Genomic DNA, 27,130 nt, shown 5'->3' on the forward strand with positions numbered 1-27,130 from the left:
TAATTTCAGCTGTTACCAAATTAACCTCATGCCTTTTATCAAAGGATTACAGAAGCCAAAGCAAACAGTAATTGATCTTCCATTTGTTTTTCTAAAGTGCTTCAGCTCACTAGCAAAATTCAGAAGAAATGCAAGACTTAAAACCTTCTCACCACACCTTGCTGCTTCATTTCAATTAAGGTTTGACTGTTCAATACGAATGTAGTTCTTACACAGCTGAATGATAACACACGCTATATGATGACGCTAAATGCTGTCTACAACAAGCATATCCCTTTCCCCCAGCATTCTCCTCCCCGTAGGGATAGCTGCACTTAAGTCTTTCAAAACACTTGAAAACAAAAATTGCAATAGATGTTCTACTTATAATCAGCTTAGGGACAGCTACTATTTCAGTCACATCCAGAGCTCCTAATTTTCTTCTTATATGTAAAAGCAAACACAAAGCACCAACTTGAAAACCTACTGCTAACTACCACTGCTGCCATCGAATGATGGCTTTTTGTGGACAAGCTGAGACTTTTGTTTGGGTTCTGCTACCTCTCCTGCTTCACTTGTCAGCTCTGTGCTGACATGGAGGTCTTGCTACCTCTCCAATGTAAATACCTGGTGCTCAGTCTGTCACAGAGGCACCCCCAGGTTAGTTTAAGGGACAACAAGGTCCAAAACAACTTTTATTAAAACGATGAGAAATAGGGTTTTAGCACTCCAAAAGTGACTTGAATACAGGTTCGGGTATCAGTTGAGGAAAATTATTAAGGGGTAGCAACTAATACAACAGGCACTCCACAGAGTGCATGCACATAGCTTCACCCAAAACAATGCCGGAGCCGTCCCTGAGTCTGGGAGGAGTACACACTTGCCTGAACATGGTGTGGGATTATTTTAAAGGGATACACGTACTCGTATTGAGTACGTAAAGTGATCATCTTTGTGGCCTCCTCTGGCCCCCCTCCAGCAGGTCCATGTCTCTGCTGGCTGACGCAGCTGAGGACAACAGAGCACTAAAGCCTAAGACTTCACCCTCCATCAGGCCGCGAACCTGCAGCCCTCGTTCACGGGCCGGGAGGCGCCCGCCCGCCCGCCCATCCTCTCCCGTGGGGACCCTGTCCCGCGGCCCCGTCCCCTCAGCGCCCACCGGCCCTGCCCAGCGCGCGCCCCAACGGTCGCTCGGAGGCGCGCGGGCGGCGGTTGGCACCGGCTCCCTCCGCGGCCGCGCACGGCGGCGCTGTGGCCGACCCGGGGATGACGCGTGCGGCGGGCGGGCGGGCAGGAGGGAGGAGCCCGCGATGGCCGGTGCCGCCGCTGTCGCGCTGTCCCTCGCTGCGCTGCCGGCCGCCGCCACCGCCCCTCCGTTGCCAGCTCCCGGCCGCCACGACGCCGCCATGGCCGAGGAAGAGACCTCCAGCGAAGGGTGAGTGGAGCGGGCCCGGGGTGATCCTCATCCCCCCCTACAGGTGACCTCGGCGCGGGGAGGAGGCCCGCGGGGGCGCCCCGGCCGTTCCCTGCCGCCACAGGCTCGCTCTCCCGCCTCCTCCCGCCGCTGCCGGGCCTCGCCGCGGCCTGTGCGAGCAGGTGCGCTGCTGGGGGTCCGGGACTAGAGGCCCGGGTGGGCACTCACCTCCCCGCCTCGCAGCGCCTCCGGTGCGGCCGCCCCGCCTGCCCCGGTGCGCTCCGGCATCGCTTCTCGGGTGCTCGTTCGGCCTATGGGCGGGCTGTCTGCCATGTTTTCCTGCCGCGCAGCCCGTCTGCCTGCTACGGCTTCCCAGGGTGTGCGGATGCGGGCCGGGAGGTGCCGGCGCCGTGCCCTTACCGCTTCTGCTGCTCCTGAGCGGTGCGGTCCCTGGCCCAGCACACCTGCCACATCTGTATACGCTATCTTCTTTGCTTTGGGCTATGTACACACTCTTACAGTTATCTAGCTTTCTTTTGCATCCCGGAGTTCAGTAGGCACAGGTCTGTATAGACTGGTGCCCCACACTTTTGTGTGCCTTTACCTGTACAACTTTACCTGTACATACAAATATCCTGTTTTCTCATTCCATCTGTCATCTACGTTTACTTAGATGTAGAGCAGACAGCAAGGCTTGTCAGCCTCTCTACCACTGTATAATCATTCTTCTGTGTAATGCTTGATCCAAGTAGGAGATGGGAGCCCATCTTTAAATTGCAAACATATATGCTGTTGCTTTAACTTTTCCATTTTCCCTATCTCTGCTAATCTTTTATTTCCTGTCACTATCCTGAGGCATTCATGTATACCAAAATAACTCCTCTGACATGAATTATCCTGCCTGTGGTTTTAGCATGTATCCCTAATACTTGTTTGTAACTACTTACTCACACCCTTGATGTATGACTTAATTGTAGCTATTAATCATTGCCTGAAATTACACAGTTCTGTGTTATATCTGTTTTCTGTGTACATTCAAATGGTTTATAATAATGAATTTATTAATCAGTGGTCTGGTCTTCCATTCACATATTCTTTATTCATGTATGCCTTCTTATAACTTGTCTTTCAGTGTATGTTTTATTTCTCATTGTACACTTCAGCTCCAAGTACAGACCTGTTCTTATATACTTCCATTACCCCCAAATATATTGTCTGCCCTTCTTTATGCCACTGTAGAATAATATAGTCATCCTATCTCTGAGTCTTCACCAAACATACTTAATAATCTGCTGGTCACTCATCTCCCAGTTTGTTCCGTCACATTTTATGGTTCTAAGTCAAAAAAATACTCTATCAGAAGATACCTAGTTGTGTGCTAGTCATACATGTGCTTTATTCCCTCTTTCAGATGTGTAAATGTGAGTTGTCTACACTGTTTAGGAGAACTTTTCCTGTTTCTCCATCTTCTACATATCGGGTGGTATATCTCATTGCTGATTGCCTGGTCTTGAAAAACTAATTTCTTGCCTTTTCTTCTCCATCTATCATCTCTCATAGTTAAGTCTCATGTTATTTTGAGAAATTCCACTTAAAATTCTTTAACTACTTGCATGAAACTCATGCTGTGCATTCATGACTTCATATCAAGGATGTTACTATTTGCATGTTGTCATATTATATGTCTGTTCTGTTGTCTTTCAAAACTACTTGAATTCTCAGTCTTGTTCTCTTTTTGGTTCTTTTTCTAGCTTCTGGCTTTGTTTTTTTTATTTTACATACTTTGCTACTCTGCTAGATCAATCTGACCAGAGCTGGACTATCCATCTTTTCCAAACTCCCTGTTACGCCTTTGTCACCATAAATACACAGCATTGCCTTTTCAAGTGGAAACTTCAAAGGCTTCCCTTGCAAAGCACTATGTAGTTTTGTCTACTCTGTAACTCTATGCTTTCCTCCTTTCCTCAAACTTAAAATAGTTTTTCAAAATAATCTCCCTCCCTGCCTTCTGCAACATTGCCCATTTTGAAACTACAGTCACCTTTGTAGTTCTGTGTCCTTTCTGACCCATTCACATTCATAAAGTACACGTCATTCGTAAAGCCACTTGTTGATCGTTTATGGTTTTCTAAGTAAGTGTCTTAAAATAGCTCTGCGCCAACCTGTTTTGTTTGTATGTTCATTCAGCACGTTAGCCTGAACTGTATTTACTGTCTGGTTTGATCACAGAGAGTGCCGAGTGCTGCTGAGACAGTGCCAAGCGCCTTTGACTTCAGTAGCCTGTCAGGATTGCAGGGTCATAACACTAGATGGTCTGGACATCGAGTTAGGAATGGTAGTTTCAGGATGTTGCCAGTGTCCCCCTTCTGAACAATCAGCTCATTTTGTGTGATATCTTTCAGAGTAAGCCCCCCAATGCACTAAAGACCTCTAAGAGCAAAATCTCATCTGTCTTTTCTATTAATTTAGGAAGTTCTTTAGCTTTGATGAAATGTCAGTGCTCCAAGTTGTAAGTGCTTTTATTGGTTTGTTTCTAAGATAGTCAAAATTGGTATTTTTTCATCTTTTGAAGTTGAGCAAGGCTCAGTACCCAGAGGAAGTTTAGAAACAAGTGAAATATATTAAATATTTTTTATTTTAAACTCCATGGCAGTGAGAGGAAGAGTTACAATATGCCACCAAACCCCTAGATGAAATTGTTAATGTCAGATGTATACAAAGAATAAATATCAAATTTACTTTATCTGCTTTGAAAAAAATAGCATGACTCAACTTGTTACACAACACAGATTGTTGCAATCTGGTAACTGCAAAGTGTGGTGACAACAGAATAGCAGGCGCTCAGTTATGTTCTAGAAGATCTCAGCTGACAGGTACCTGTCCTAACTTTGAATGAGAAAGTTAACTGAAAAATTGTTTTAGTACTCATCATGCAAGTGATTGTTTAGTTAACATATCACCTGCTAACAATTTCCAAACCTCTTCACAGCCTTAGACCTTCTCTGCATGAATTTTGGATGTAGACTTTGCCTGTGAGGCAGACAGCCTAGCATAGGCCTTTTGCCAGTATTGAATTCACTTTATACTCACTCTGGATTCAGCATGACTGCTTATGGCTTATAATGTAACTAGTAATAGCAGCTACTGAGTGAATGTATTGTATATATATGGAAAAAAAATCTCCAAAGCAAAATGCTGGGATTTTTCCTCCTCTGAGATAAGTGGAATAGTTTTCTTTAAAGCGAAAGTTTCAAGGGATCTGCATTTAGGAGCCTACATCAAATTGCTTGTAAGTGGCTGGTAGCCTTATAAAATGATGGCTTGGAGTAATAAGTAAAAACATAAACTGCAACACCAGTAATCATAATTATTTTTATAATGGCCTTCATGTATGTTTATATTACAGAATTCTTTATACACTTTTGAAGTGAACTGTTTGAGTAAGAAAAGAGGAATAGTTTGTTAGGCTTAATAGAGCCTGTGTCTGCCTCTTAGTAGGATGGTTTACAGCAATATTATGTGGTATGTTAAAGCATTTTTGCTTTTTTTGGTTTTTGCTTGTTACATCATCTAGGTTTTAAAGCAAACTGAGTGGGTAGACTGCTGAAAACAGAGTCCTGCCTACTTTATGAAAGGAAATTATTTCTAAGGGCCTTTCCTATAGCACAGGTGACTGACAGCGAGTCTCGGACCTACAACTTGCATTTTTAAAGAGCTGGTGAGACATAAGCACAGTGTTCTAAGCAAACGTGGGAAAAGGTTAAAGGATATTTCCTTCCTCTGTTCTGATTTTGTCTTTTTTGTTGGCAGGGTTGTGCCAGTCATAACTTCAGTGCTTAATGCCTTTTATGTTATGTTCGTATGGTCATCTGAAAGTATACGTATGAGCAGGTTTTCAGGCATTTATAGGGTTGTTCCTGGTGGTTTTCCTGTCCTGCTATGAATTTAAGAGGGGAAGGTCTGTGTTGATCGGGAAGATCTCTCTTCTCCCCCAGCTCAGACTCAAGGGAGAGAGCGAAAGATGGCAAAATATAATAGGGGCCATCTTCTCATTCTGGTGGCAGAAAAAAGATGGTCATCCTCTGTGCCTGGACAAGGGAAAATGTCATCTAAATGCCTCTGTGAGAGACTTGATAAACACTATAGGGGATAGAACAGTAAAGTTCAACTTTTCCAGCCTGGCAAACATAGGCAAACATTATGGAAAAAAGGTTTTTTAAAAGTAACTGCAGTGAGTATATTGAAGTAGATGACCTGTTCAGCTCTATTTACTCAGTTTTGGCTCCTCTTTGAATTCCCTTGTTTATTAGATATTCCTTGACTCATGTTTAGGGCACAGATTTAGAAAAGAATTTTCAATGTTTTATGGTTTGTTTTTTTTTTCATTTGCTTCACCCATTTCACACGGGTCCTCCATGGTTATACCTGATGTGCTTACCTTTGTGATGGGAATTTTTAGATTTGAATTAGGCACATTTATACATTTACTTACCACCTTCCAAGTTCCCTCTGCTTAGCAGAAAATTTAATTATGGGGCTGATGTCAGGGATTTGCCAAAGGGCCACAACCTTGGTCAAGATCTGTTCATGAGGTGACAGTGGACTTTGTTTCACAGTTTAAAACCAAAATCAGTGAAATTGGTGCATCCCATACGTTTAATTTATAATTCAGCAAATATGTTTGTGATCGTTCAGATAATTCTTTAGTTCTTTATAGTTCTTTATGTTTCCTAAGGGAGATTGTGTTAGGAAACATCATCTAGAGGTTTGAGTGCTTCAGGCTGGACATGTCTAGGATGGAAGGTTTTCTCCTCCCCTCTTCCTGAAACTAGTTCTTATATCGGAGGAACCGGGGAAAGGCCACACCGACATATTCCAGCGAGCAGCAGTGCGTCCTCTTGGTTGCTCCTTCCCGGTGGCCTGTGGCAACGCTGGCTGCCACCTTCCGTGAAGCAGCATCAAGTGCATGGTGTCCACTGCCAGCACCGAGACTGACAGTGATCCGAGAGTTTGGGTGTGCTCTGTCTGCTTCACACTTTGTGTGTGCAGTAAATGGATGTAAATTTTTACAGAAAACATCACTAGAGTCCAGGCCCTTTCAGGGTCTGTCATGAAGGTTTCCTCTGCCTCCTGTAGAAGATCCCACTCTCCTTCAGTGACTACCTGTCTGAGTCATCTGCTATGACAGAAATCCCCCATCAAAAAAAAAAAAGTCTGACTAGATTTATCAGCTATCCAGGTCAAGTCCTTAAAGAAAAATATGAGAAGCAGAGGAAGGAAGATAGTAATTATGTAGTAGCTTTTCATTTACATTTAAGATGTTAGTGATGGGGGAAAAGGCAGGTTGAAGAGACAGCATTAGAAATTCTGCTACCAAGTGCATGGGTCAAGTGCAAACTTTCCTGGTATCAAGGAAAGACTACTACAAAAATGGCCGAAGTAGGATTAGGTTACCTGTGAATAGTTGGGTCATAGCCCCGGTGGATATTAAAGTAGAATCACAAATCGAGAGGGGTGACTACCTGTGGGGTTACTGCTGGGGTTGCCAAACTGTTGGTGACTATGGGTCATTGGAGAATGCAAATTTCAGGCAGTATCACATGCTTTTGGCTATGTTCTAGGCTTTTTAGAGCCTTCTAGGAGCCTGGTTAGCCCATTCAGAGACCTACCCCTCCAAAAAGGTCAATGTGTGTGCTGAGAGGGTCTCCGTGGTCTCTGATTTTCGTGAACATCAATGGGAGAGTCAACAACTTTCCCAAATGATAAATTATTAAAGCAGCTTTGCTTTTCCCTCTTGTGTAGTGGTTTATTAAGATTCCTTGTTGAGGAGATTTTGATTCTTGTGTTTCATAACCTTCAAGTATTTACTTGCAGCTCTGACATTCTTTCAGGATAGGTTTTTGCACATGATTTATATTGATAGCTAGAGAGAAGAGGGCATGGGAGGAAAGGTGAGCGTCTGCATTTGCATTGGCTCTGAAAGATCCAGATGAGAAGCTGAATAGCAGGAGAGAAGTCAGTGGAGAAAAGAGATTTGTGAGTCTGTAAAGCTGTGTAAGGGAGTGAGGTCAGTCTGGAATAAGGTTAAGAGGGTAAAAGAGGAGGATTTTAAGGGTAAAGCCTTGAGTGGCATGAAGAAGGCATGCTGAGGAATGGCAAAAGAGGAAGGTGCTCTGAATGAGTTGTATTAGAAAACTCAGGATCATATGAGACTACAGAAAGGAGGGGAAGATACAGCTGTAAAAATGCATTCTGTAACAAAAGAGGGAAGAGCACCTGTGCCATTGAGAAAGTCCACTCATGTATTGAAGCGAGGAAGAGAAATGCATTGCAATGAGGAAGAAAATAAATGAGGTGTGTTAGTGCTAGCAAACTATTGTGTTTTGGTTTTTTTTTAAATTACATTTAGTAAGTGTAATACTGACTTATTCATTATATTGTACCTTTCCACAAGGGGACATTTGATGCAATGACATTTTAGACATGCTTATCTTCTTACCTGTTTCTAAGGTTACTTACACTTTCTAGACATCTGAAGCATTTGTAGTGTAGGCATGTCCACAAAACAGTTTGTTAGGAACAGGCACTTGTTAGGTTTTCCAAGAAGTGAGAATGAAGCTATGTAGCCCAAAAAGTTGAATACCAGCTCTTGAAATTTGATGTAGATAACTTAGTTACCATAGGTGACTATGATAAAGGAACATAATGTAGAAGCTGTTCTTATGGTCTGCAGTGAAACAACCTGTCTTCAGTGTGCATTGACACTCAAGTAGAGACAGGTATGAGTAGGGTTTGTGTATGGCATGTTTGGAGCTAAGGGAAATAATCATATGCTTTAGATAGTCTCATCCGTGTTTATATATGTCTGTTTATGGAAAAATAGAAATATCCATCTATTTAGGTTGCACATAATACACCATGGAATGTAAACAAAAGATAGATGGAATAGGGTGTGGATGGGCAATGGTGCGGATTTATGAGAGGTGCCTGTTACGTGTGTGTTTTGTTCTTGTCCTGTTTGATGGGACTTCGGGACAGTCTGAAATGTGGGCCTCTGGCGTGGTAGGTATGAGGAGGCTGACAAGTGAGGTTTAAGCAAGATTAAGGTTATGCAATATCTGAAGGGAAGCAGGATTATATCCATGAGTGGATAAATAAAATAAAAGTAGGAGGTGTAACATCCGAAGGGCACCAAGAGGAAACTTCCATTTTCTTTATTTCAGTTACGCTTTTCTTCACAAATTTTCTATGTGATGTGCAACCTATTATTCTGTAAAAACATTTAAGAGCTGTGACAATGCCAGGTTCTAGAAGACATGAGTTTACTGTGGAGGAGGCAGAGAGATGAAGGTCTTCAGTGGTACCTAACATGTTACAAACATGATTTCTGTCACAAGGTTGAATAGTTTTAGTGGGACTGTGCAGCTCCCTCTTTCCTCTCATCTGCATCTTCATCTCTGCATTTTGTATTCTTCCATACCTGGTCTATAGTTGCTAATATAGTTTCTCTAGGCGGTGTTTGATTTTAGCTTTTAAATCAAAATCTAAAATAATAGGCCCTTAGAAAAGATGGAAAGAAATAACCAAGGGCTTGCTTAGCTGGTTACTATTATCAGTTAGTGTGCCATAAATTTTTTAAGGGGAAATGTCTGTATGTTAGGGAGCATGTTGTAAGTTAGGGAGGAACAGTGTTTCTGAAAGCTTGTTAGAATTAATTAGTATTTGCAGCCTTTGACCTGTCTGTGGAGAAGACTATTTGTGATGTCTCAAAGGACAAGAGGACACTGCCTTTGTTTGTGGATTTGGAGCCTATACAGCAGTGAGCAAAATCAGGCATGAGAAACAGCTGTATGACCACACTTGCTTTCCTCATTATTGCACACATGCCTAGTGATTTCTTGCATTGGGTGGTAACACAGCTACTTTGTAAGCAGTATAAGCATTACAGGTTAAGACTTGGGTGACTGTCCATGGATAAACTTCATTCTTGTGGTACATACTGAAAAAGCACATGCCATTTAACATTGTGCCTTGAAATGGACACCATTTGGTATAGCTAGAAGAGGTATAGGAGAAATGACAAAAACATAAAAAAGGATACATATGGATAAAACAAAAACAAGCAAAGAAAAAAAAACAACCCACACACAAAAAACCCCACCAAAATGGCAACACTGAGAGACAGAGAAGAAAATGGGGAGAGGGATGCAATGATGGAAGGCATAGAGCAAGGTGTACCTGTGGCTGAGCGTCAGCATGGGAGGGAGCAAAATTGTAGGTCCTCTCCAATGCCTGAAGGCTCAGGTTGTGCAAATGAATTTAAATAACACTGTAAACTTCAATATCACTAAAATAGCCAGAAAATGCTGATTGGTTATGGATTCTCGTTCATTATTTATATTTTCAAGTTAATGTTGATAAGTGATAGTCCTATGTAGCACTGTTAATGTAAATAGAGACAGTAATAAAATTTGCTTCTGAATTTTTGTATTAATCTTGATGTTCTGAACACAGAGTTCAAGATGCAGTAAGTACATGAGGAATGCATTGTTTTTACCTCTGACCTAGTGTAGCAATAATCTGCAATAACCTATCATGGGTTTTTTGTTGGAATGGAGCTGATGTACATTACACTTCCTAGAAATATTATGCAGAGGTTTTGAAAACATTCTGTTTTAATGTTACTGAACTATCCAAGAGTTTCATAACATTTCATTGCATGGAACATTTTCGCTGGAAATTCATCTAAACAGAACTTTATAGGCAGGGTTATAATGTCAGCTGGGGAAAAAAATAGTTTCCTTTTTAACCCGTTCACAGCAATTTCATACATTTTTTTTAATCACCTCATGGAAATGGTAAACAGACATTTGTTAAAGGACTGAGGTTTTTTGTTCCCATACTGTATTCCTAATTCTTGCTTCTGGGTCTCGCCTCTTTAGTATGCTCCTCAAGGTCTTTCCTGCAGGATTACAAGATTTTTGGTCCTTTCATGCAATGATTATGAAGCGGAACATGGAATATTTTTCTTCTCCTGATGGTTGTCTACAACTGCCAGAGCCTAATCTTTGTGCTAGGAACATCTCGTTCAAATTATTGTTGTGATTACTACATCTGATTTCTGCCATACATGCAGAAGCTTTGCCCCTGGATACACAGCCTTTGCAATAACAGTTACTGTACATAGATTAAGTGTGCTTGAACAATTCTGTGTTTGTTATTCTCGGAAAGCTGAAGTGCTAAAGAACATGCTGCACTTGGAGGACAGGAAGGAAGGACAAATTGGTTGTGCTCTTGGAAGTTCTCATGAAACTGTATCCTGAGCCTTGTTCCCAAGACATCCCTGCCCAGTTAAATCCAGACTGATTGATGTCATGATTATATGTTACTGTCTGTCAGTGGCAGCTCTGACTTGAAAGCTTGCCGTCCTCCACCTTGCCTTGCTAGTCCTTTTTTTTCCACCTTGTTAGCCAGTAGGTCTGCTATTTAACTGTTTGGCTTCTCTGTAGCTGGGTCTCCATCATTATCTAGTTTAAAATATTGTTACTTTTAAAGGTGAATCATTTCACAATTCTCATGGAGAGAGCTGTCAAGAAATAGTTGAATTGGCACAATGGAGGGAATAGTAATCTTTTAGGTGTGATCTGATCTGACCTGCTGGTGGTGAGGATGGTGTGAAATTCAGACATTACATCAGCCAGTTTACCGCATACTGACATCAGCAGGAAGGAAAACATAGAAGTAGGGTGCTTCTCAGAGTTGCGCTAACGCATGGACTCCTTTGTGCATTTTATCTTTCTCATTTTTAAAATTGGCTTTCCTTGACTTAGCAGAGTAATACTGAATATTAACTGCAGTCAGCTGCTTCTGTCAAAGGTTTAGGTGTAATATATATTTATTTGCTGCATCTTGTTCTCAGTTTCATGCAGAGTGTGTTGCTTTCACATGATAAACATATTTTTCTAATTTCCTAAACTTTCCAAATTTAATTAGGAAATTTGAGTCCTCTTCATGCTAATCAGTAATCCATTGTCATTTTAATTAAATGTGCTTTGCTTTGTAGTTTTTACTTCATTTTATAATTAATAAAGTCTCATCATTATATTCTTATACAGTTTTTGAACAGAAGGAGCATTTGTCTTGGTCTTTAAGAATGTATTTTATTTACCTCTTTATGTTAAAACTTTCTCTACCTCAACTTTTCCTCTCATAGCAAGATTCTGCTGAGCACTCTAACCTCAATTCAGAACACTTAAATACACACTAGTTTCATTGAAGTACAATGCTTAAGTGTGTTTATATGGTGGGGTTATGTGAGACTTTAGAAGAGTAAGCCTTAGATGCTTATCATATTTAGATTTCAACTCATTAGCAGTTCTGAATTCCTTTGCTAGCACAGTACTTCAAAAATACTTTATGTGGAAATGAGAGAATCTGAGCCATCTTTCCATTAGCTGATGCTTGTTTTTCTGTTACAGTGCAAGATTCTCTTACTTTGGGGCTAGCTCAAATTGATGGATGTTTATAACTGCCATGCCAGCTGGATGGCCCTGAAAATCACAGTGCCATTCCTCTTGATGCTGGGCAGAAACAGTGCAACAAATTCTCTGCATTAATTTGATTTTGTTTTCTTCCTTATAAATAGCTGGAATTAATTCTGAGAGTCAGGAGAGGAGAGGGTTAGGGGTTTTGAAGGATCGGCTTGATTCTAATAAGATTTAAGGGTAAAGGGTAAAGCTTGAAGTGGTTTACCGGTGAGTGCACTCAGAGTTTCAGCTTTTTAAGTTTCTGAGCTTGTTCCCTAGCTAAAACCTTGGTAGTTTGCAAAAATCTGATTAAAAATATTAAATATGTTTATTTGCTGAGAGCAAGACAAAACAGATAGGCAGCTCTGTTGCTCGTGTATTCAGTTATGTTCCCATAATCCTTTGTTTGTGAGTTATTGTGTAATTGTTGTATAACCTGAGCCCTGGCTTCCCTGATGATGTCATTTTAAAATCTAAATAATCTTCATGACAGAAAAGTCTGTTCTCCACACTTCTAGATGTTTTCAATTCTTCAGTATTTATCTAAGCTTTCATGAGCTTTTTGTGGAGTATGTCAAATTTGTAACTGCCTTCAGATCCCTCAGTTGTCTTGTATGTAATCAACTCTCAGCGAGCCAAACAGGTTTAATCTGCCTGACAGAAGGATAGTATCTGAGTTATGTATTTGTTCTCTTCCTCATACAATTTGACCTGATTAGTGGAGGTGGATGAGTGGGTCAGGTTCACTATGCCTCTGCCTCCACTTGGTTCTGAATGCTTTGAAAGTTACCTCTGGGCAATTCAATCTGTGCCATGACAACAAGTTCTTGATTCAAATTAACATTCAAGTAGCTATGGAAAAGCAGTAGTATCCTTAGTTACATTTTACACAATATTAAATTATTATTTACTTAGATCTTTACTTAGATTTCAATTATTCTTTGCTTAGATGTAAGAGAGTAACCATTCTTGATTTTGATTTTTAAAAAATTATTATTATTATTATTGTTATCCTTTCTTATGCTTGGACCCAGGGAAACAGGACATTTGCTCCAACCAGCTGCTTGGCCCCTGTGCACATCGGTTGCAGGTCCACATTGTCAGATGTCTATGCCTGTGCCTCTTTTGTTTTCCTTACCACTGTATTTGGTCACCAGCAGAGGCTATTGATGGTCTTGCTAATCTTCCAGCCTGGCACTAATCACCTTGACTTTCTCCATATCTAAGGCTATTCAGTAGGTGTCTCTGGGACTTTCCTTTACCTTCTGGTCTCCTGTCTCAGAACTGTTACAAGCAGTGTGGAGGTCTCTTGGCAGAGAGAGGGACTTCTGTGAATGCCTGGCAGGTCAGCAGTCCCACACCTCTGATTTTTTCAGCTTCAGGTGGCTGTGAAAAGTGTAATGGACCCTGAATAGGGAATACAAGGAAGCATCCTACAGCTTGCTCTGCCCTACTGATTATTACTTATTTTAGCATGGATGTACACAGTGGTTTATGTTACTGCATGGCCACCAATGAATGTATAGGTTAAATTCTGCTAGTTACATGCTTTGGTAATTTGATGAGTAATGCTCATGTGTACAATCAGTATAAAAAATAATAGAAAATTGGGCTGTCAGTTGCCAGATTTATTTCATACCTGTTGATACAGCAAACAGCTAAGCCAAATGGATTTCGTAATGCCTCAAAATACAAGATGCCACTCTTTGATTTTTCTTTTTGTAAACAGAAAGATGGAAACGGAGTGTCTGGGAAGTGGTGAGTGATGAGAGCAGAGTGGGGTCTGACTCTTCTGGCACCAGGTAGCTCACCCAGAATGTGAAACCACTGCTGAAATCTTTAGTTTTCTCTCTTATCTCATCTCCACTGCTGGTGAGCACACTGTCTTGAAAGGTCCATTGCAGCTTTTATAACATTACATAGCTCTTTTAACTTTATATCACATAAATAAAAGTGTGAGCAATTGCCATTCTTATTTACATTTAGAAAACACATTTAGCACAGATGTACACAAGAAATTATACAGCCACACTCTAGTTTTCCAGAGCTATCAGAGAAATGGTTCAAATAGAGTAAATAGTTCATTGTTCTCTGCTGTGGAAAACACCTAGCAATGTGGTAAATCATTTTTGGAAGGAGCGGGGAAACAAAGGATTAAGTCTTGAATATAGGTAACTAAATATTTTCTTTCTAAAATAACTTTTCTAGAAAGTGATCACTTTTCTGGACAGAAAGCCTTTTTCACTTGCTCTTTTAGTTCAGCAAGTACAAAATGACAGAATTGCAAACAAAATCTTTATTTTAAGCATTTGAGCTTTCTGACTGTGTTTGTCAAGCTATACATGTATGTGATTTCTCTTCTGACTGAAAATCTTAGTATTTATAAACAGTACTGATAGCTTAGAAAAGAAAGAGTGGTCATGTATATCATAATTTTCCCATTCTGACACAATTTTCTAATTTTTTTTTTCCTGAGTATCCAGGTGTCTCCCTAAGACTGGGAAATAAAATTCTGGGACTGTGAACTGTAGATTTCATTTTTATTTCATTGTGGTCATATGTCCACACTGTCTTCATATTGGCATGGTGCAGTTATACATTTCTGAAGAAAAAAAATCTTTAAAGAAGTTTCTTTACTACATCAGTGCTTTTGCCAAGAAGAAACATTTCATATAGTTCTGGCTTGGGGGAAATAGTGACTGGGTTTTGTGCTTCTGACCTAAGAGTTATGAATGAAAATGCATAGTTGAGCATGTAACTACCAGAGAGTTTGGCTCAGAAGGGTGCTGACATAGCCATTGTTTAATAATTTACCAAAGTAATTCATAATATTGGACACAATTAGTGATATCGCTAAACTCGGATTTCACAGTTACTTGCTGGTGAAATTGCTTTTGGCTGGTGCCGGCTTTAACCTCTTAAAAAATCTTACTTATAAATAAATGCATAGGTTAATGTAGAAGCAAAATACTTGGATGCCCATTCCTGTAAAATGCTGAGTTCCTTCATTTCTTAGATTGCATGAAGACATGGCATGGAAGGACACACAACTGTCCCTTCCCAGTCCCTCAGTACAATTTTAACAATTCCCGCAGTCTGATGATTTAGGAAGGTTATTTACAGAACAGCCAGACATCGCTGTGTTTCTCAGGGGAGTAAATAATACTGAATAGCGGTGGACATGGGTGGTTGGATGATTGATCCTTTTTGATGAGATATGCTTTGCATTTGGTTTTTTTCTTTCTTGATATCCCCTAATATGTTTTTATGAATCTGAACGATGCTGCTTGTGACTTCATTGTGCATACCCAGAAAACCTTCTACATTGTATTATACACTTAGGTAGCTATGCAGCTGGAGTAGCTCAGGCCCTTAAAAAGGTGTAGAGAAAGTCTTTTGGATAAAGAACTTGAGGGGCTAGATCTGTGATTTGTTATTGATGTGTTATGTGCATTCTGAAAAACTGGACATCAGTAACCTTATAATATTTTAACATAAATTATTTTACAACTAATACTTGCAGTGCTCAGTCCCCAAAAAATTATACAAATAATAAGAATATTAAAAAACTGGAGAGCAGTACAGTGCTAAATAAAGAACGTTGATTTTCAATTTGGTGACCTTATGTTCTTCCCTGTGAGGAATGGTCTGGGGTCCTACAGTGGCAGCTTTTGCATTGACAGTCTGAGCCACTTCAAAAACAAGTGAAAGATGGAGAAAGAGGTTTCTGTCTTGAAAACAAGGGATAAATTAGCAGCCGGGGAGAGCTGTACCTGATTGCTGTGTCCTTCAAAGCACTGTTGGTGAGGCAATGCTGTCAGCTGAGTCACTCCCCCTGCTCTCACGGTCAAGCTGGAACTACCAAGATAGTAACCGACAGCTGGAAAAGCAGCTTCTGTTGGGGAAATTGAAATTGCTGTTTTGTTTTCCTCTAGGACTTTGTTTCTAAGTCGGTAATGAAGGTGCCCCCCTCCCCTTTTTTTTTTTGCTTTGCTAGAATAAACCTACTTATTTTTCACTTTTAAAATTTATCTGGTGTATTAATCAGTTCAGGTTAGGCTGGTGAGCACATGGTTTCTTGCTTTTTTGGAAATAGTAGGTTCATGCAGGGTAGTGTATGCAGGCAGACTTCCAAAGGAACTTGAGAGGAGGCTGGAAAGCCCAATGAATGTGTTACATATCCTGCCAGGCTTGTCGGGTCGCCACGAGGGCTAATACCTCCAGGTTCTCAGAAGAAAACTGCTCTGACGAAAATACATCAGTACACTCTGATAAGGAACACACAGTAAAAAAACAGTGCGCTGTTTGGAGAACGCCCCTGATCTTGACACCACTTTTATAAAAGTCAAGATAAAGTGAATTCCCTCCCACTGTGCACTCCTGCGCTGTGTGGCCTCTGATTTACATGGGTTCTTTTATGAAAAGCAGCAAAAGAAATGTCTTCAAAGTATCAACTGGTGCAAAAACTTGCCATCTTGCTCAAGAAATTTTTCTTCTGTATTGCTGTTGTAGGTTAGGATGGTTGTTCAGCTGGCTTCCTGCCTGGTGTCCCACATCACTGCTACACCTTAAAGAGGCTGAGGACAAAATGCTAAAATGTAAGTCTTTGGTTTTTAATAAGATTTACAGATATAACTGGATTTTTGGTAAATTCACATTAAATGTAATCAGATAAGTTTTTAAATATGGCTTTTACACTGTGATGAGGTAAGTAGGTTTAGCATTAGATTTGCACTGTTGCCTTATTTAGATAATTTGGTTGTAGGCTCTCTCCTTTGAAAGGGAGCTCCTATTTAAAACAGTGGTTTCCATAGAATGTACTTCATATTTTATCAGGCATGTCTAGTAACATCATTTTTTCCCACTCTTTCTTCAGGTATTACAAGCACATACAATAAACGATATGTGTATATATCTAATGGAAATAAAATATGGACACTGACATTCTCTCCAGACTTTTCACATAAAACTCCGCTTGTTCTCCTGCATGGGTTTGGAGGAGGTGTTGGACTGTGGGCTCTCAATTTTGAAGATCTTTGTGAGAACAGGACCATTCACGCTTTCGATCTCTTGGGATTTGGACGTAGCAGTAGACCACACTTTGACACTGATGCTCAGGAAGCAGAAAATCAGTTTGTGGAATCCATAGAAGAATGGAGAAAGGAGGTGGGATTAGAAAAAATGATTTTACTTGGACACAACCTAGGTGGATTCCTGGCTGCTGCTTACTCATTAAAATACCCAAAAAGGTATGTGAAAATAAAGGAATGAAGGAATTCCTTTTCTATAGTTGACTGTTGATTTTAACACAGATTTTACTTCATTAGGCTCTTTGTAGATTACGTTTAAGTAAGTGACTATGCTGATTTAAAGAAACCTGATACTGAATTTTAAACCCAAAATATTGATAGTATGCTTTGTTTCCAGGTGAACAGAAATAAATAGATATGGTAAACATGCTTTTTAGTGTACGTTTCTGTACCTGTTTGTTTATGTTCAGTACCCCCTTGCCACTTACAAGGTGAAATAGCAAATATGGTATTCATGTGTGAATGTTTTGTGCCATCGCTGGTCAAACATAGGTTTGTCAAGGGAAAACAGGTCTTTTTTTACCAAACTTCCCATTATTATAGATAACATTGGAACTTCTGAACATAATTCCCCTAGGTAATTTATGTGTATATGCTAGCAGCCAGCCTGGTGCAAGCATGATGATGTAAAAATTATTTTAGTGACTGATTTAAATTGTCTGTATGCCACTTAATATTTCTTCTTTGCAAAATAACCCAGCTGCAGCAGTCCTGTATTTTATCAGCATTTTCTGTACCACATTGTGGCCAACAGCTAATCCATTTTTTTCCTTTAAACTGATAATTTGTCTTTTTTTGATATAGTCTGGTCATATAGCCCCTGCTGAGCTAGGATCCCACCAACTGAGGTCATTCTGTATCAAAAAAGGCATGGCTTTTGCTTAGATACTCCTGTGAAAAACTGCGAATGTAACTTTAGCTTTCCACATCATATGGCAAATTTTGTATTATACAAAACGTATCTTACTCTTTTATATTCACATTGATTTATACCATATACATTTCTTTGGCTCCAGTTTGGAGATTTTGAAATAAATTTGTACATAATTTTTTCCTAAAACACTTTGCCTCTTTCCAAGTGGATGACAGCTGGCACCTGTGGCTGAAGATGATCATAGAATAGTTTGATTTGGAAGGGACCTTCAAAGCTCATCTAGTCCAGTTCCCCTGCAGTGAGCAGGGTTATCTTCAACTAGATCAGGTTGCTCAGAGCCCCATCCAGCCTGGCCTTGAATGTCTCCAGAGATGAGGCATCTACCACCTCTCTGGGAAACCTGTGCCAGTGCTTCATCACTCTCGTTGAAAAAAAATTCTTCCCCATGTCTAGTGTTAGTTTACTGCTGCCATAAAGGTACAAAATACATGGAGTATGTTACTCAAAAGTAGGTGTGTATCTAAAGTGTACCTTGCAATGAAGAAATGCAATCCTCTGCTCTAGGAATGTAAACCCCTTCCTTACCTTTTGGGGCATAAAGCAGCTTTTAGCTAACTGCTTGTAGGCATCACTTACAAGTTTCTTGCGCCTTTTCCTGAAGTTTCTATAAAAGGAGCTATCCCATCCTTGTGGGATGGAATATTGTTTCTGCCCTCTGCTGACTTACATCAAAAGTGACACTTTATGTTTTCATGCCTCGCTGTGCTTAAATTGAGATTAATTAATTTGAAAGTGGTTTAGTTTGTGTTCCCACATTACTGATGCTTCCCTGAAATTAAACTAACACGATCAAATTAGCAAATTGACTGGTAGGATCTTAAGGCAGCATTGAATCAAGTGATAAATATAGCACAGCTTTCAGCCAGATTATCTAACAATGCATTAGAGGCTTAAGGGATTCTGGATATGTATTGTTAGGAGAGCAGATCTGGTTCTCCAACTTTAGGTGATCCATTAATTTACTACATTGTACTGAAGTTCTTCCTGGGACAACGGAGGTTACCAATCCAAAAAGATTCTAATTTAGAATATTCCCAGGTGGTGGTGGTGGTTGTTCAGGATTTTCAAATACTGCAACTTCTGGACTAATAGTTTTGGAATGATTCTCATGATCAACTGTATTCTTGGGTTATGTTTTAGGCTTGATTACCAAAAGGAGAAATGCCAAATAGGAAGAAAAGTATAAAGAAAGGAAACACAAAAGGAAAAAAAAGCTTATTGTTTGCTGTGTTATGTTTAAGGCCATAGTTTGTGCACAGAATGTGTGGCTGTCCTGAGCGGCTCCTCATTGTTCATGCTTCTTTGCCTCTAATCTCTCCTGCTTGACTTGTGTAGTTAAATACGACCCAGTCCCCTCTTACGTTTGGTGTTTGCTGCTGTGTGCAATGTACTCATGGCTGAGCTGACAGCCAAGAAACATCTTTGTGAGCTTAATCCATTTCAACCACAGATTTTTTTGTTTCCCCACCGATTATAGTTCAGAACTAGTCTTCGGAATAACTTCTGACACTAAGAACTCTGTTGTGTTAAATATCAAGTCTTATGGCTCTGAAATAGAAGGAAGTAATGAAGAAGAAAGTTAACTTGATGAAGCTTGCGTGGAAAATCACCTTAAATATCCAAAACTATAGTTAAGAGTCAGTTTTTTAGAAATTGGCAGTATCTAGGACAGTTAGACTAGGTGTTATTATGGGATTAAACAGAAATGGACTATTCCAGTCTACCAAGATGAAATAGTTTTTTTGCTTGAGGGGGACTCGCAGCATGAAATGATTGATAACTACATGTTCTGGAGACTCCTACTATGCTCTCTGTACTGAGATTCCTCATAACCTAAAATCAATAAATTTAGAAAACAGCTGCTAATTGTGCTCTGCCTTTCTCAGTTGAAATTTTACTTTAATAAGATGATTTTTCAGATAAATTGCATCTCTTCTTACAACAGAGATCTTAGACGGCTTGGAAATGAAGGACTTTCAGCAAGTTTACTTAAATGAAACAGATGCAATTATCTTATTTTCTCTCAAATTAAACTGGTCCTGCATATAATATTGACTGAGCATATAGATTAGACTATTTTTAAAAACAGAAACAAGACTGGCCTTTTTCTCATTTGTGATTAACAGTGGGTATCTATTGAATACTGAGTTCTTTTTGTGACATGAGCTTCTGAGTTCAGATCTGGTGTTCATACATATGATTAGTTGCAATTAAATCTAATTAGCAATCAAAAGCTAGATCAGAATCAGAAACTAGGTAATAAGTCACTATGATGGAAGTGACTAAAACAGGTTGCGTAGTCCACAACACATTTCCATTGTACTCAGTCGAAGAAAAATTGATGTATTCTAAACCTCTGAACCTTTTCTGCCAACAGGGTCAAACATCTGATCTTAGTGGAGCCATGGGGTTTTCCAGAGAGGCCTGACAATGCTGAACACGAAAGACCAATTCCAATCTGGATCAAAGCACTAGGAGCTATCTTGAGTCCATTTAATCCATTAGCTGGGCTGAGGATAGCAGGACCCTTTGGTGAGTTTTAGCTACTCTTAAATACCGTTTCTCTTTTTGTTAAGTGTAAGCATGGGGCAGGTACCCCATTAAGATAAGCTTTGTTGCAAGCCCACATCAACTGCAGAGGAAAGAGTTAGAGGAGAACGTGGGAGGGGTTGAGGAAGGATGAACTCTTTAGGACAAGAGGACAAGCTCTTTCTATTAGAAATACTAGTACGATAGTTTGTGGCAAGCTACATTATATTATTGTAGGCTATAGTTATAGTGAATCAGATTATGCAGACTAGGTAGGGATGACCCAAAATACTACAGTTTTAGTTTAGGCAGGGAGAAGAGTGTGGTCAAATCTTAAATTAATCGCATATATTCCTTCTAACAGGGAAAGAAGTTACCTGCCTATTACTCTCTTTACTACAGAAGTATCTGCTGCAGAGGCTTGCAAAAAGATATCCTTCAGGCCCCTCACAAGTTATAATTAGCTCACCTGTTCATCATCTTTAGTATCCAGGCTGAAGATAAACTAGTGACATTCCTAGGCTTTGCTTACATTAAAATCACATCTGTTTCCTAAATATTTTTCTATAGAATATATATTTTAGTATGCTGATCTATTTGTTTGCAGGGGTGTGACAAAGTCCTCTTTTCAGACAAGCAACACATTTTGTACAAACGGATTTTTTTTTAAAGTAAAATGCTAGTTCAGTAACAATCCGAAGCACATTGGGTGATAAGCACTGATTTAATGCCTTTTATCCGATAACAAATGCATGTGTAAATCCATCCCTGTGAAAGAGCGCAAAGCTGAAGTTGTCTCTCTTGGCAAGTAAGTGTAGTCAAAAACATGGTGCAGAAGCAGGCCTTGTCTTGGCAAGGTATCCCCACCCTAACCTCACAGACTGCTGTGGAGGGCAGTGATTTTCAAAGTTTTTCATCCATTTCTCACTCCACATGTTAAAAAAAGTTTTCTGTCATCAACTTAACGTGCAGTTCCTGACAGGTGAAGCATAGTTCTTAGAGAAGGCTAAGTGTAAACACCGTACTGCAAGGTGGGCATCAAACCCGACCAGATGAAGGCACTGAAACAAACCGAGGATCCCTTCTGCATGCACGTGTGCTTAAGCTGCCTGGCAGGCTTAGCTGACTTTTTCAAGGGTATGAGGTATGCACTGGAATATGAGCCAGGTTCTTTGGGATATCATGATGGTATCATGTGGACATTTAGTCAGACATACAGGCTGGGAAAGAGACAGAATCCAGAGAGATCTTTTTCTTTGAGTGGTTTCCAGTTGGTTGATTGTCAAGTTTTCCTTCACTCAACTGCAACAGTCACCCAGGAGGCTCACAGTATAGGGATTTTGGCATTTAGATTGGGTTTGCGAATTCCATACCTAGAACTGAGTGCCTACAAATTCTTCAGGACAGTAGTTATGTCACCATGACCACACTCTTTTTATGGAACTCAGTAACTTCAATGTTAATATTTCTTTTAGCACTTCTATAGATACTGTGCAAAACATCAGCCAGACAATTGAAGGTGTCTTCAATAAACATTACGAGAATGAACCAGGGTTCCAATATTTGTTCCAAGGTGCCTTGACTCCTTGTTTCATTCTCCTCTGTAAAATCCTGGGGACGGAGAATGGTTTTGTGACAGACAAAACACTATTTATCAAAATGGAAAGTGCATTCTGAAATTTGGTAACTTTCAGTTACGTGGTTATTGGAAATGGGGATACTGTGGCCTCTGTGTTGATAGTGGGGAGAGACACAGAATCAGTCTCTTTCTTCCAGGTATTCGTATTCCAAGCCAGCTGTATTCTTTGTGTTCAAAAAAACCCCAAACAGACAGACAGATGTCCGGCAATTGAACTCTCTATGGAGAAAATACAAGCAGCAGAGAAAACTGCAGAATTTTTGCAAAATCTTCATTGCTTCAGGACTTAAATCACTGTTTCAAAAGGCAATTATTTTCTCTTGCACTGTACTAGTTTACTAAATTGATTTAAAGTATACATAAGGGCGTGTTGCAGTCATCTAATCTCAAGGTTACAAAAGCATAGATCACTGTGACAAGGTCTACATAAATAGTACTAGCCTTTTGGCCTGGGACAGGTGGGAAGAAGTGACATCATCATCAATGCACAGATTAACAGCAGTATTTTCAGTTGATAAATCCAAGTGGTAAACTGTGAGTCTGTCTCTTCAGGGATGAGTAATATTCTTATACTAAGATCAGCCTCTGGTAAGACTCTTGTCCCAAAGATCCATCTGGTCAACTAGAAGAGGTTTCTGCCCTAAAGAAGTGATTTGGAATAGGAGTTTGACTTTAAAAAGCCTGAACTGGCCCCTGAAGGGCCCCACTTCTCTACTTTGGCTGTTAGAGAGCATGGAGACAATAGCTTTCCTGGGTTAAATCTCTTAATTTGTACCAGTTCTTGTGTCTTATGTCAAGATTTCTACACTTGTTTTTTCAGCGTAGACTTCTGTTCTTTCAACTAACACTAGTTAGATGAACTAGCTTCAGAAGATGACTGTTCTGTAAAAGGAGAGCACAGACTTACAACTAAGGAAGAAAAACAGCCCAGCTTTTTCAGTGGTGCCTTCTGGTTTGGAAAGGTGGGATGCTTTTAGCCCATCCAGTGCTACTAGAGCAAGGAAAAAGACAGTGTTGGTATCCCGTGAGACTGAACTGGTAGCAGAAGGATACCCTCCTCAGCCCTTTTGCTGGTCCTTGTTGCTTGTTTCTTCTATTTTTGCAGCAGCCATTCTCAAACATTCCCTGTGTGTGTTCAGCAGGGACTGAATTGCCCCTCTTCTGGTGCAGCATAAAATTCTTTGGAGTATTTATGTCTCATTCCTATTTGGTGAAATGCCATCATGTTTTCCTAAGGCATGCAAGTGGTGAAAAAAAACCATTGGTTTAGAAGTCATCAAGCTTAGCCACAGGTTTCAAGGAAACGTATTTGGACAGTTGCAATGAAAAGCATTAGGCAATCTAATAAAGTTGTCTGTACTAGTTCCTTCTCTAATAGTATTTTCTGTTTTAACAGGATTAAGCCTTGTACAGCGTTTAAGACCAGATTTCAAGAGAAAATATTCATCGATGTTTGATGATAACACTGTGACTGAATATATCTATCACTGCAATGTACAGTCACCCAGGTGAGTATGAGTTTCCAAGCCTATGAAGTCTTTCATGTACTGACTGCCTGCTACTCCCTCCCCTGGCCATGACAACAATGTGCATGCCTTCATGCCTTTTTTTCTTTGTGAAGTTTTAACATTTATTGTATTAATTGGAGAAAAAAAATAGCATTGCACTTTTTCTGAATTCCATAAACTGAAAAATGTAAAAACTATTATAATTCTAGATTTCTTCTAAACTACCTGTGTGTTAATTCTGAGAGATTTTGGGCACTGATTTTTAATAAAAAAATTGTTGCAGTGGTTTAATTTGTAAAGAATTACTTTAAAAATAAGGCACTTCATTCTTTTAAGTGTTATCACTCATTGCTGTAAAAACATGGGCTCTTTCTGTTGAAAAGTACATGCAAACCTTGAAAACTCATGTTTCTTAATAGTAAAAAATCCCAGCCTTGCATACTATTGCACTCCGTGTTACTGAAAGGCACAGATACTGCCATTTAGAGAAAAGGCAGATCCAGCGGAAATTTAATTGTTTTTACTCTTTTGAATGACTTGAAGCGGTGAAACAGCTTTCAAGAACATGACTATTCCTTACGGATGGGCAAAAAGGCCAATGCTGCAACGGATTCCACAAATGGATAAAGACATTCCTATCACTGTGGTCTATGGAGCACGTTCGTGTATAGATGGCAATTCTGGCAGCACTATTCAGTCTCTGAGACCAAATTCGTATGTGAAGACAATAGTAAGTTGACTTTTAAAGCAGTTGTTCAGTTATTGTGTGGATTTGTCTACATCGTATCTGTTGGTTTTTTATACCAACCATGGAAATGCTGGCCCTTTGATTTAAAGCCTGGGGTAATAACTTCTGATATCTGTAAGGAAAAGAGAGAAAACAAGTGTTAGATCAGAGAAAACCTGGACAGGACAGTATTGCATTTCCAGAGTAAGAGGGAAATTTACTGTAGCACTAGAAGCTGAATTAGATATCTGAGCAAGGTCATTCTTCTGCGCTACAAAATATTTTGCTCCATGGTGTGTCCACAGTGTGCAAATAGAAGTAGGTTTTGTGGTCACTGGTAAATATCTGGGGTTTTGTCTGTGTTTTAAACCACAACAAGCCTAATATCTGCATATAGGTATGACATAGTGGGGAGGCTCTCATAAACTCTACTAGTCTGTCTGTCTAATGCTTTTTTTTTCTCTGAGAAGAGAGTGGTTTGTACTTGGTGCTTAGGTTCCTGTAAAAGTCTTTAAGTCATTGAAAAAAAGTACTTAGTGTTGTTTTCCTAGCTAATACATTCTTGTTTAGACGTGTGGCATTATCAGTGAAAATGTGTGTACTTGCAACTTGATGTGAACATGCACACTGCATTTTTTGTTGATTTCTAGGAAACCAAATGAATTTAAAAGTATTCTTCACGCATTGTCACATCAATCAGCTGTGATAATTGAATATGCATATATGTTACAATGCTATGAGGTGATAAAATATTTGAATACACCAGCTGTCTTCTTACTGATGTCTAGATCTATCTGGACAGAAGTGTGCAATGTGTGATGTTGATAGTATACCACGACAAGTCATTCAAATAAAAATGTATAGTCTTGATATAGCTGACATCAGAACTGGGACTCAGAGAAAATACATTGTTATTGAACTGTTTACGTGTTAAAGAGCACAAATACATTTCATAAATGTTGACACCCAGACTGAAAGTGTCACTTATCTGCTTAACCAGAGGGAAAGTTGTAACAAGAAGTCACTGTTAAGAAGTGTATAGTATATTGCTGGGATAAGCATATATCATTCAGGCATATTTTTCCAGTCTGGTCAATGGCTTTTAGAAGGGACCATGGAAAACTTTGTCATACTCCAGGTTAAAATTTTGTCCAGCCAGCTACAGATTCTAAAAAGTGAATTGGAGTGGTATAAATTATAGAGACATTCAAAAAACATAGGAGGGAAAGGCTTCTCCTGTGTCTGCTTGAATGGTGGCTTTTTTCAGCAAGGTGTGAAGTTCAATAAGCAGTAGTTTTACCCTCTTTTCACATGTAGCAAAGTTCTTTCAGCAGGTGAAACCAGCTTTTGTTTTTCCTTGTATTTATAGTCCTTTTCAGGCTGTATGGTACCACCTCCTGGCAGCAGTTGAGCTAATGCATTTTAACACAGGCTGGGTGCAAGAGATCAGGTCCAGTTTTGAAGTTTGTTTTTTCCAGTAATAATGTATCAAGTAGGTAATGTGTAAAAGTCAGGTTCTTCAACTATCCCAGTATTAATTTGTTTTATTTATTACATGCTCGTGATTCTGATCTGTTTCTTTACCTTTATCCTCTAGGCAGTTCTTGGGGCAGGTCATTACGTGTATGCTGATCAACCTGAAGACTTCAACCAGAAAGTGAAAGACATCTGCGATTCTGTGGACTGACTGTCTTCTGTTCTTTAGCAAGTCATGCCGTAGATAGTGGTTAATTGCAATACTCTCTAGGAAATCACTAAAGAATGAACAGCTAATGGAACAGGCTCTATTTGCACACTGTTTCTTCTAAGAAGCCATTTGCACACTTAAACCACTTAGTGCCTTTTTGGGGGGTATAGGGAGATTTGAAACAAACTTTGTACAGCTTTGTTTGAGATTGATCTTTAGATTATTGGCCTGTCATATTTGAAATTACATATAACTTTTTAAACTAGAATTTTCTTCACAATGTAGTTGACTTTTGTACATGTTGAACTTCTAAACATGCTGAATTTTTCATTAACACAGGGAACCGTATCGATACAGGTACAATGTATAAAATCCAATTTTGTTTCTTTATAAACATTCATATTTTTTACTTGCTGTTTCATGGCAAGAATATGAAATTGCTTATACATTTTATTTTTTGAATCCAGAACTCCATGTCCACTATTTTACAAGGGTGTATTTTTTTTTTTTTTGAGGGATAACAGTTTATGAAGCTGATTTTGAGAGAGGGACAAGGCCAAGATAATGAGCAGTGTCCATCACTGAAATATGTGGGCTAGTTTGTAAGGAGTTTGGACTCAATATTAGGAAATCTTTCTTCTGTTGGATTTTATTTCCATTTATCTCAAGGCACCTTTTTCCGTCTGTGTAACTGTTATGGAAGGCTCTGTTCCTAAGAGTCAATGACGTCACCAGCGCTCATGCTTCCATAAATATTTTGATATATAGATTTCAGTGATTTAAAATACACAAGATGGCTTGTTAGTTACTCCATCTATTTTTAACACTTTACTACAAGCTTTGTTACTAGCCTAAACCTAACAAGTGTAGATAAGTTAACAGGATGTTGATTAGGGTTCGGGAATGACCATCTGGATAGTGAACATAATTCCTATTTTCTTTAGGTAGAAAACCTAGTCCACTTTTTAGTAAATTCAGGGTGGAGGAAAGACACGGGGAGAATATTGGTGTTCTCTAATTGGGAGCTACAACAGATCAGTTTATTTTAGTTAACATGCAGCCTCCTTTTAGGAAGGATTATTACTGGAATGGGCAAT

At 39.6% G+C, this 27,130-nt stretch overlaps 1 protein-coding gene across 1 annotated transcript; it reads left to right on the forward strand.

Moving 5' to 3' along the window:
* Positions 1-1,289: 1,289 nt before the first annotated feature.
* ABHD5 (abhydrolase domain containing 5, lysophosphatidic acid acyltransferase) lies at positions 1,290-27,130 on the forward strand (the record flags this gene model as incomplete). Its single annotated transcript, XM_080339936.1, has 7 exons — positions 1,290-1,414; positions 16,432-16,517; positions 16,796-17,168; positions 20,321-20,475; positions 23,508-23,619; positions 24,163-24,349; positions 25,944-27,130. The coding sequence occupies 7 exons, from the start codon at positions 1,290-1,292 to the stop codon at positions 26,031-26,033; spliced, it is 1,128 nt and encodes a 375-aa protein (XP_080196062.1). The 3' UTR covers positions 26,034-27,130.

Source organism: Nesoenas mayeri, assembly GCF_963082525.1.
Source record: "Nesoenas mayeri genome assembly, chromosome: 2".
In the NCBI taxonomy this organism is placed as follows: domain Eukaryota; kingdom Metazoa; phylum Chordata; class Aves; order Columbiformes; family Columbidae; genus Nesoenas; species Nesoenas mayeri.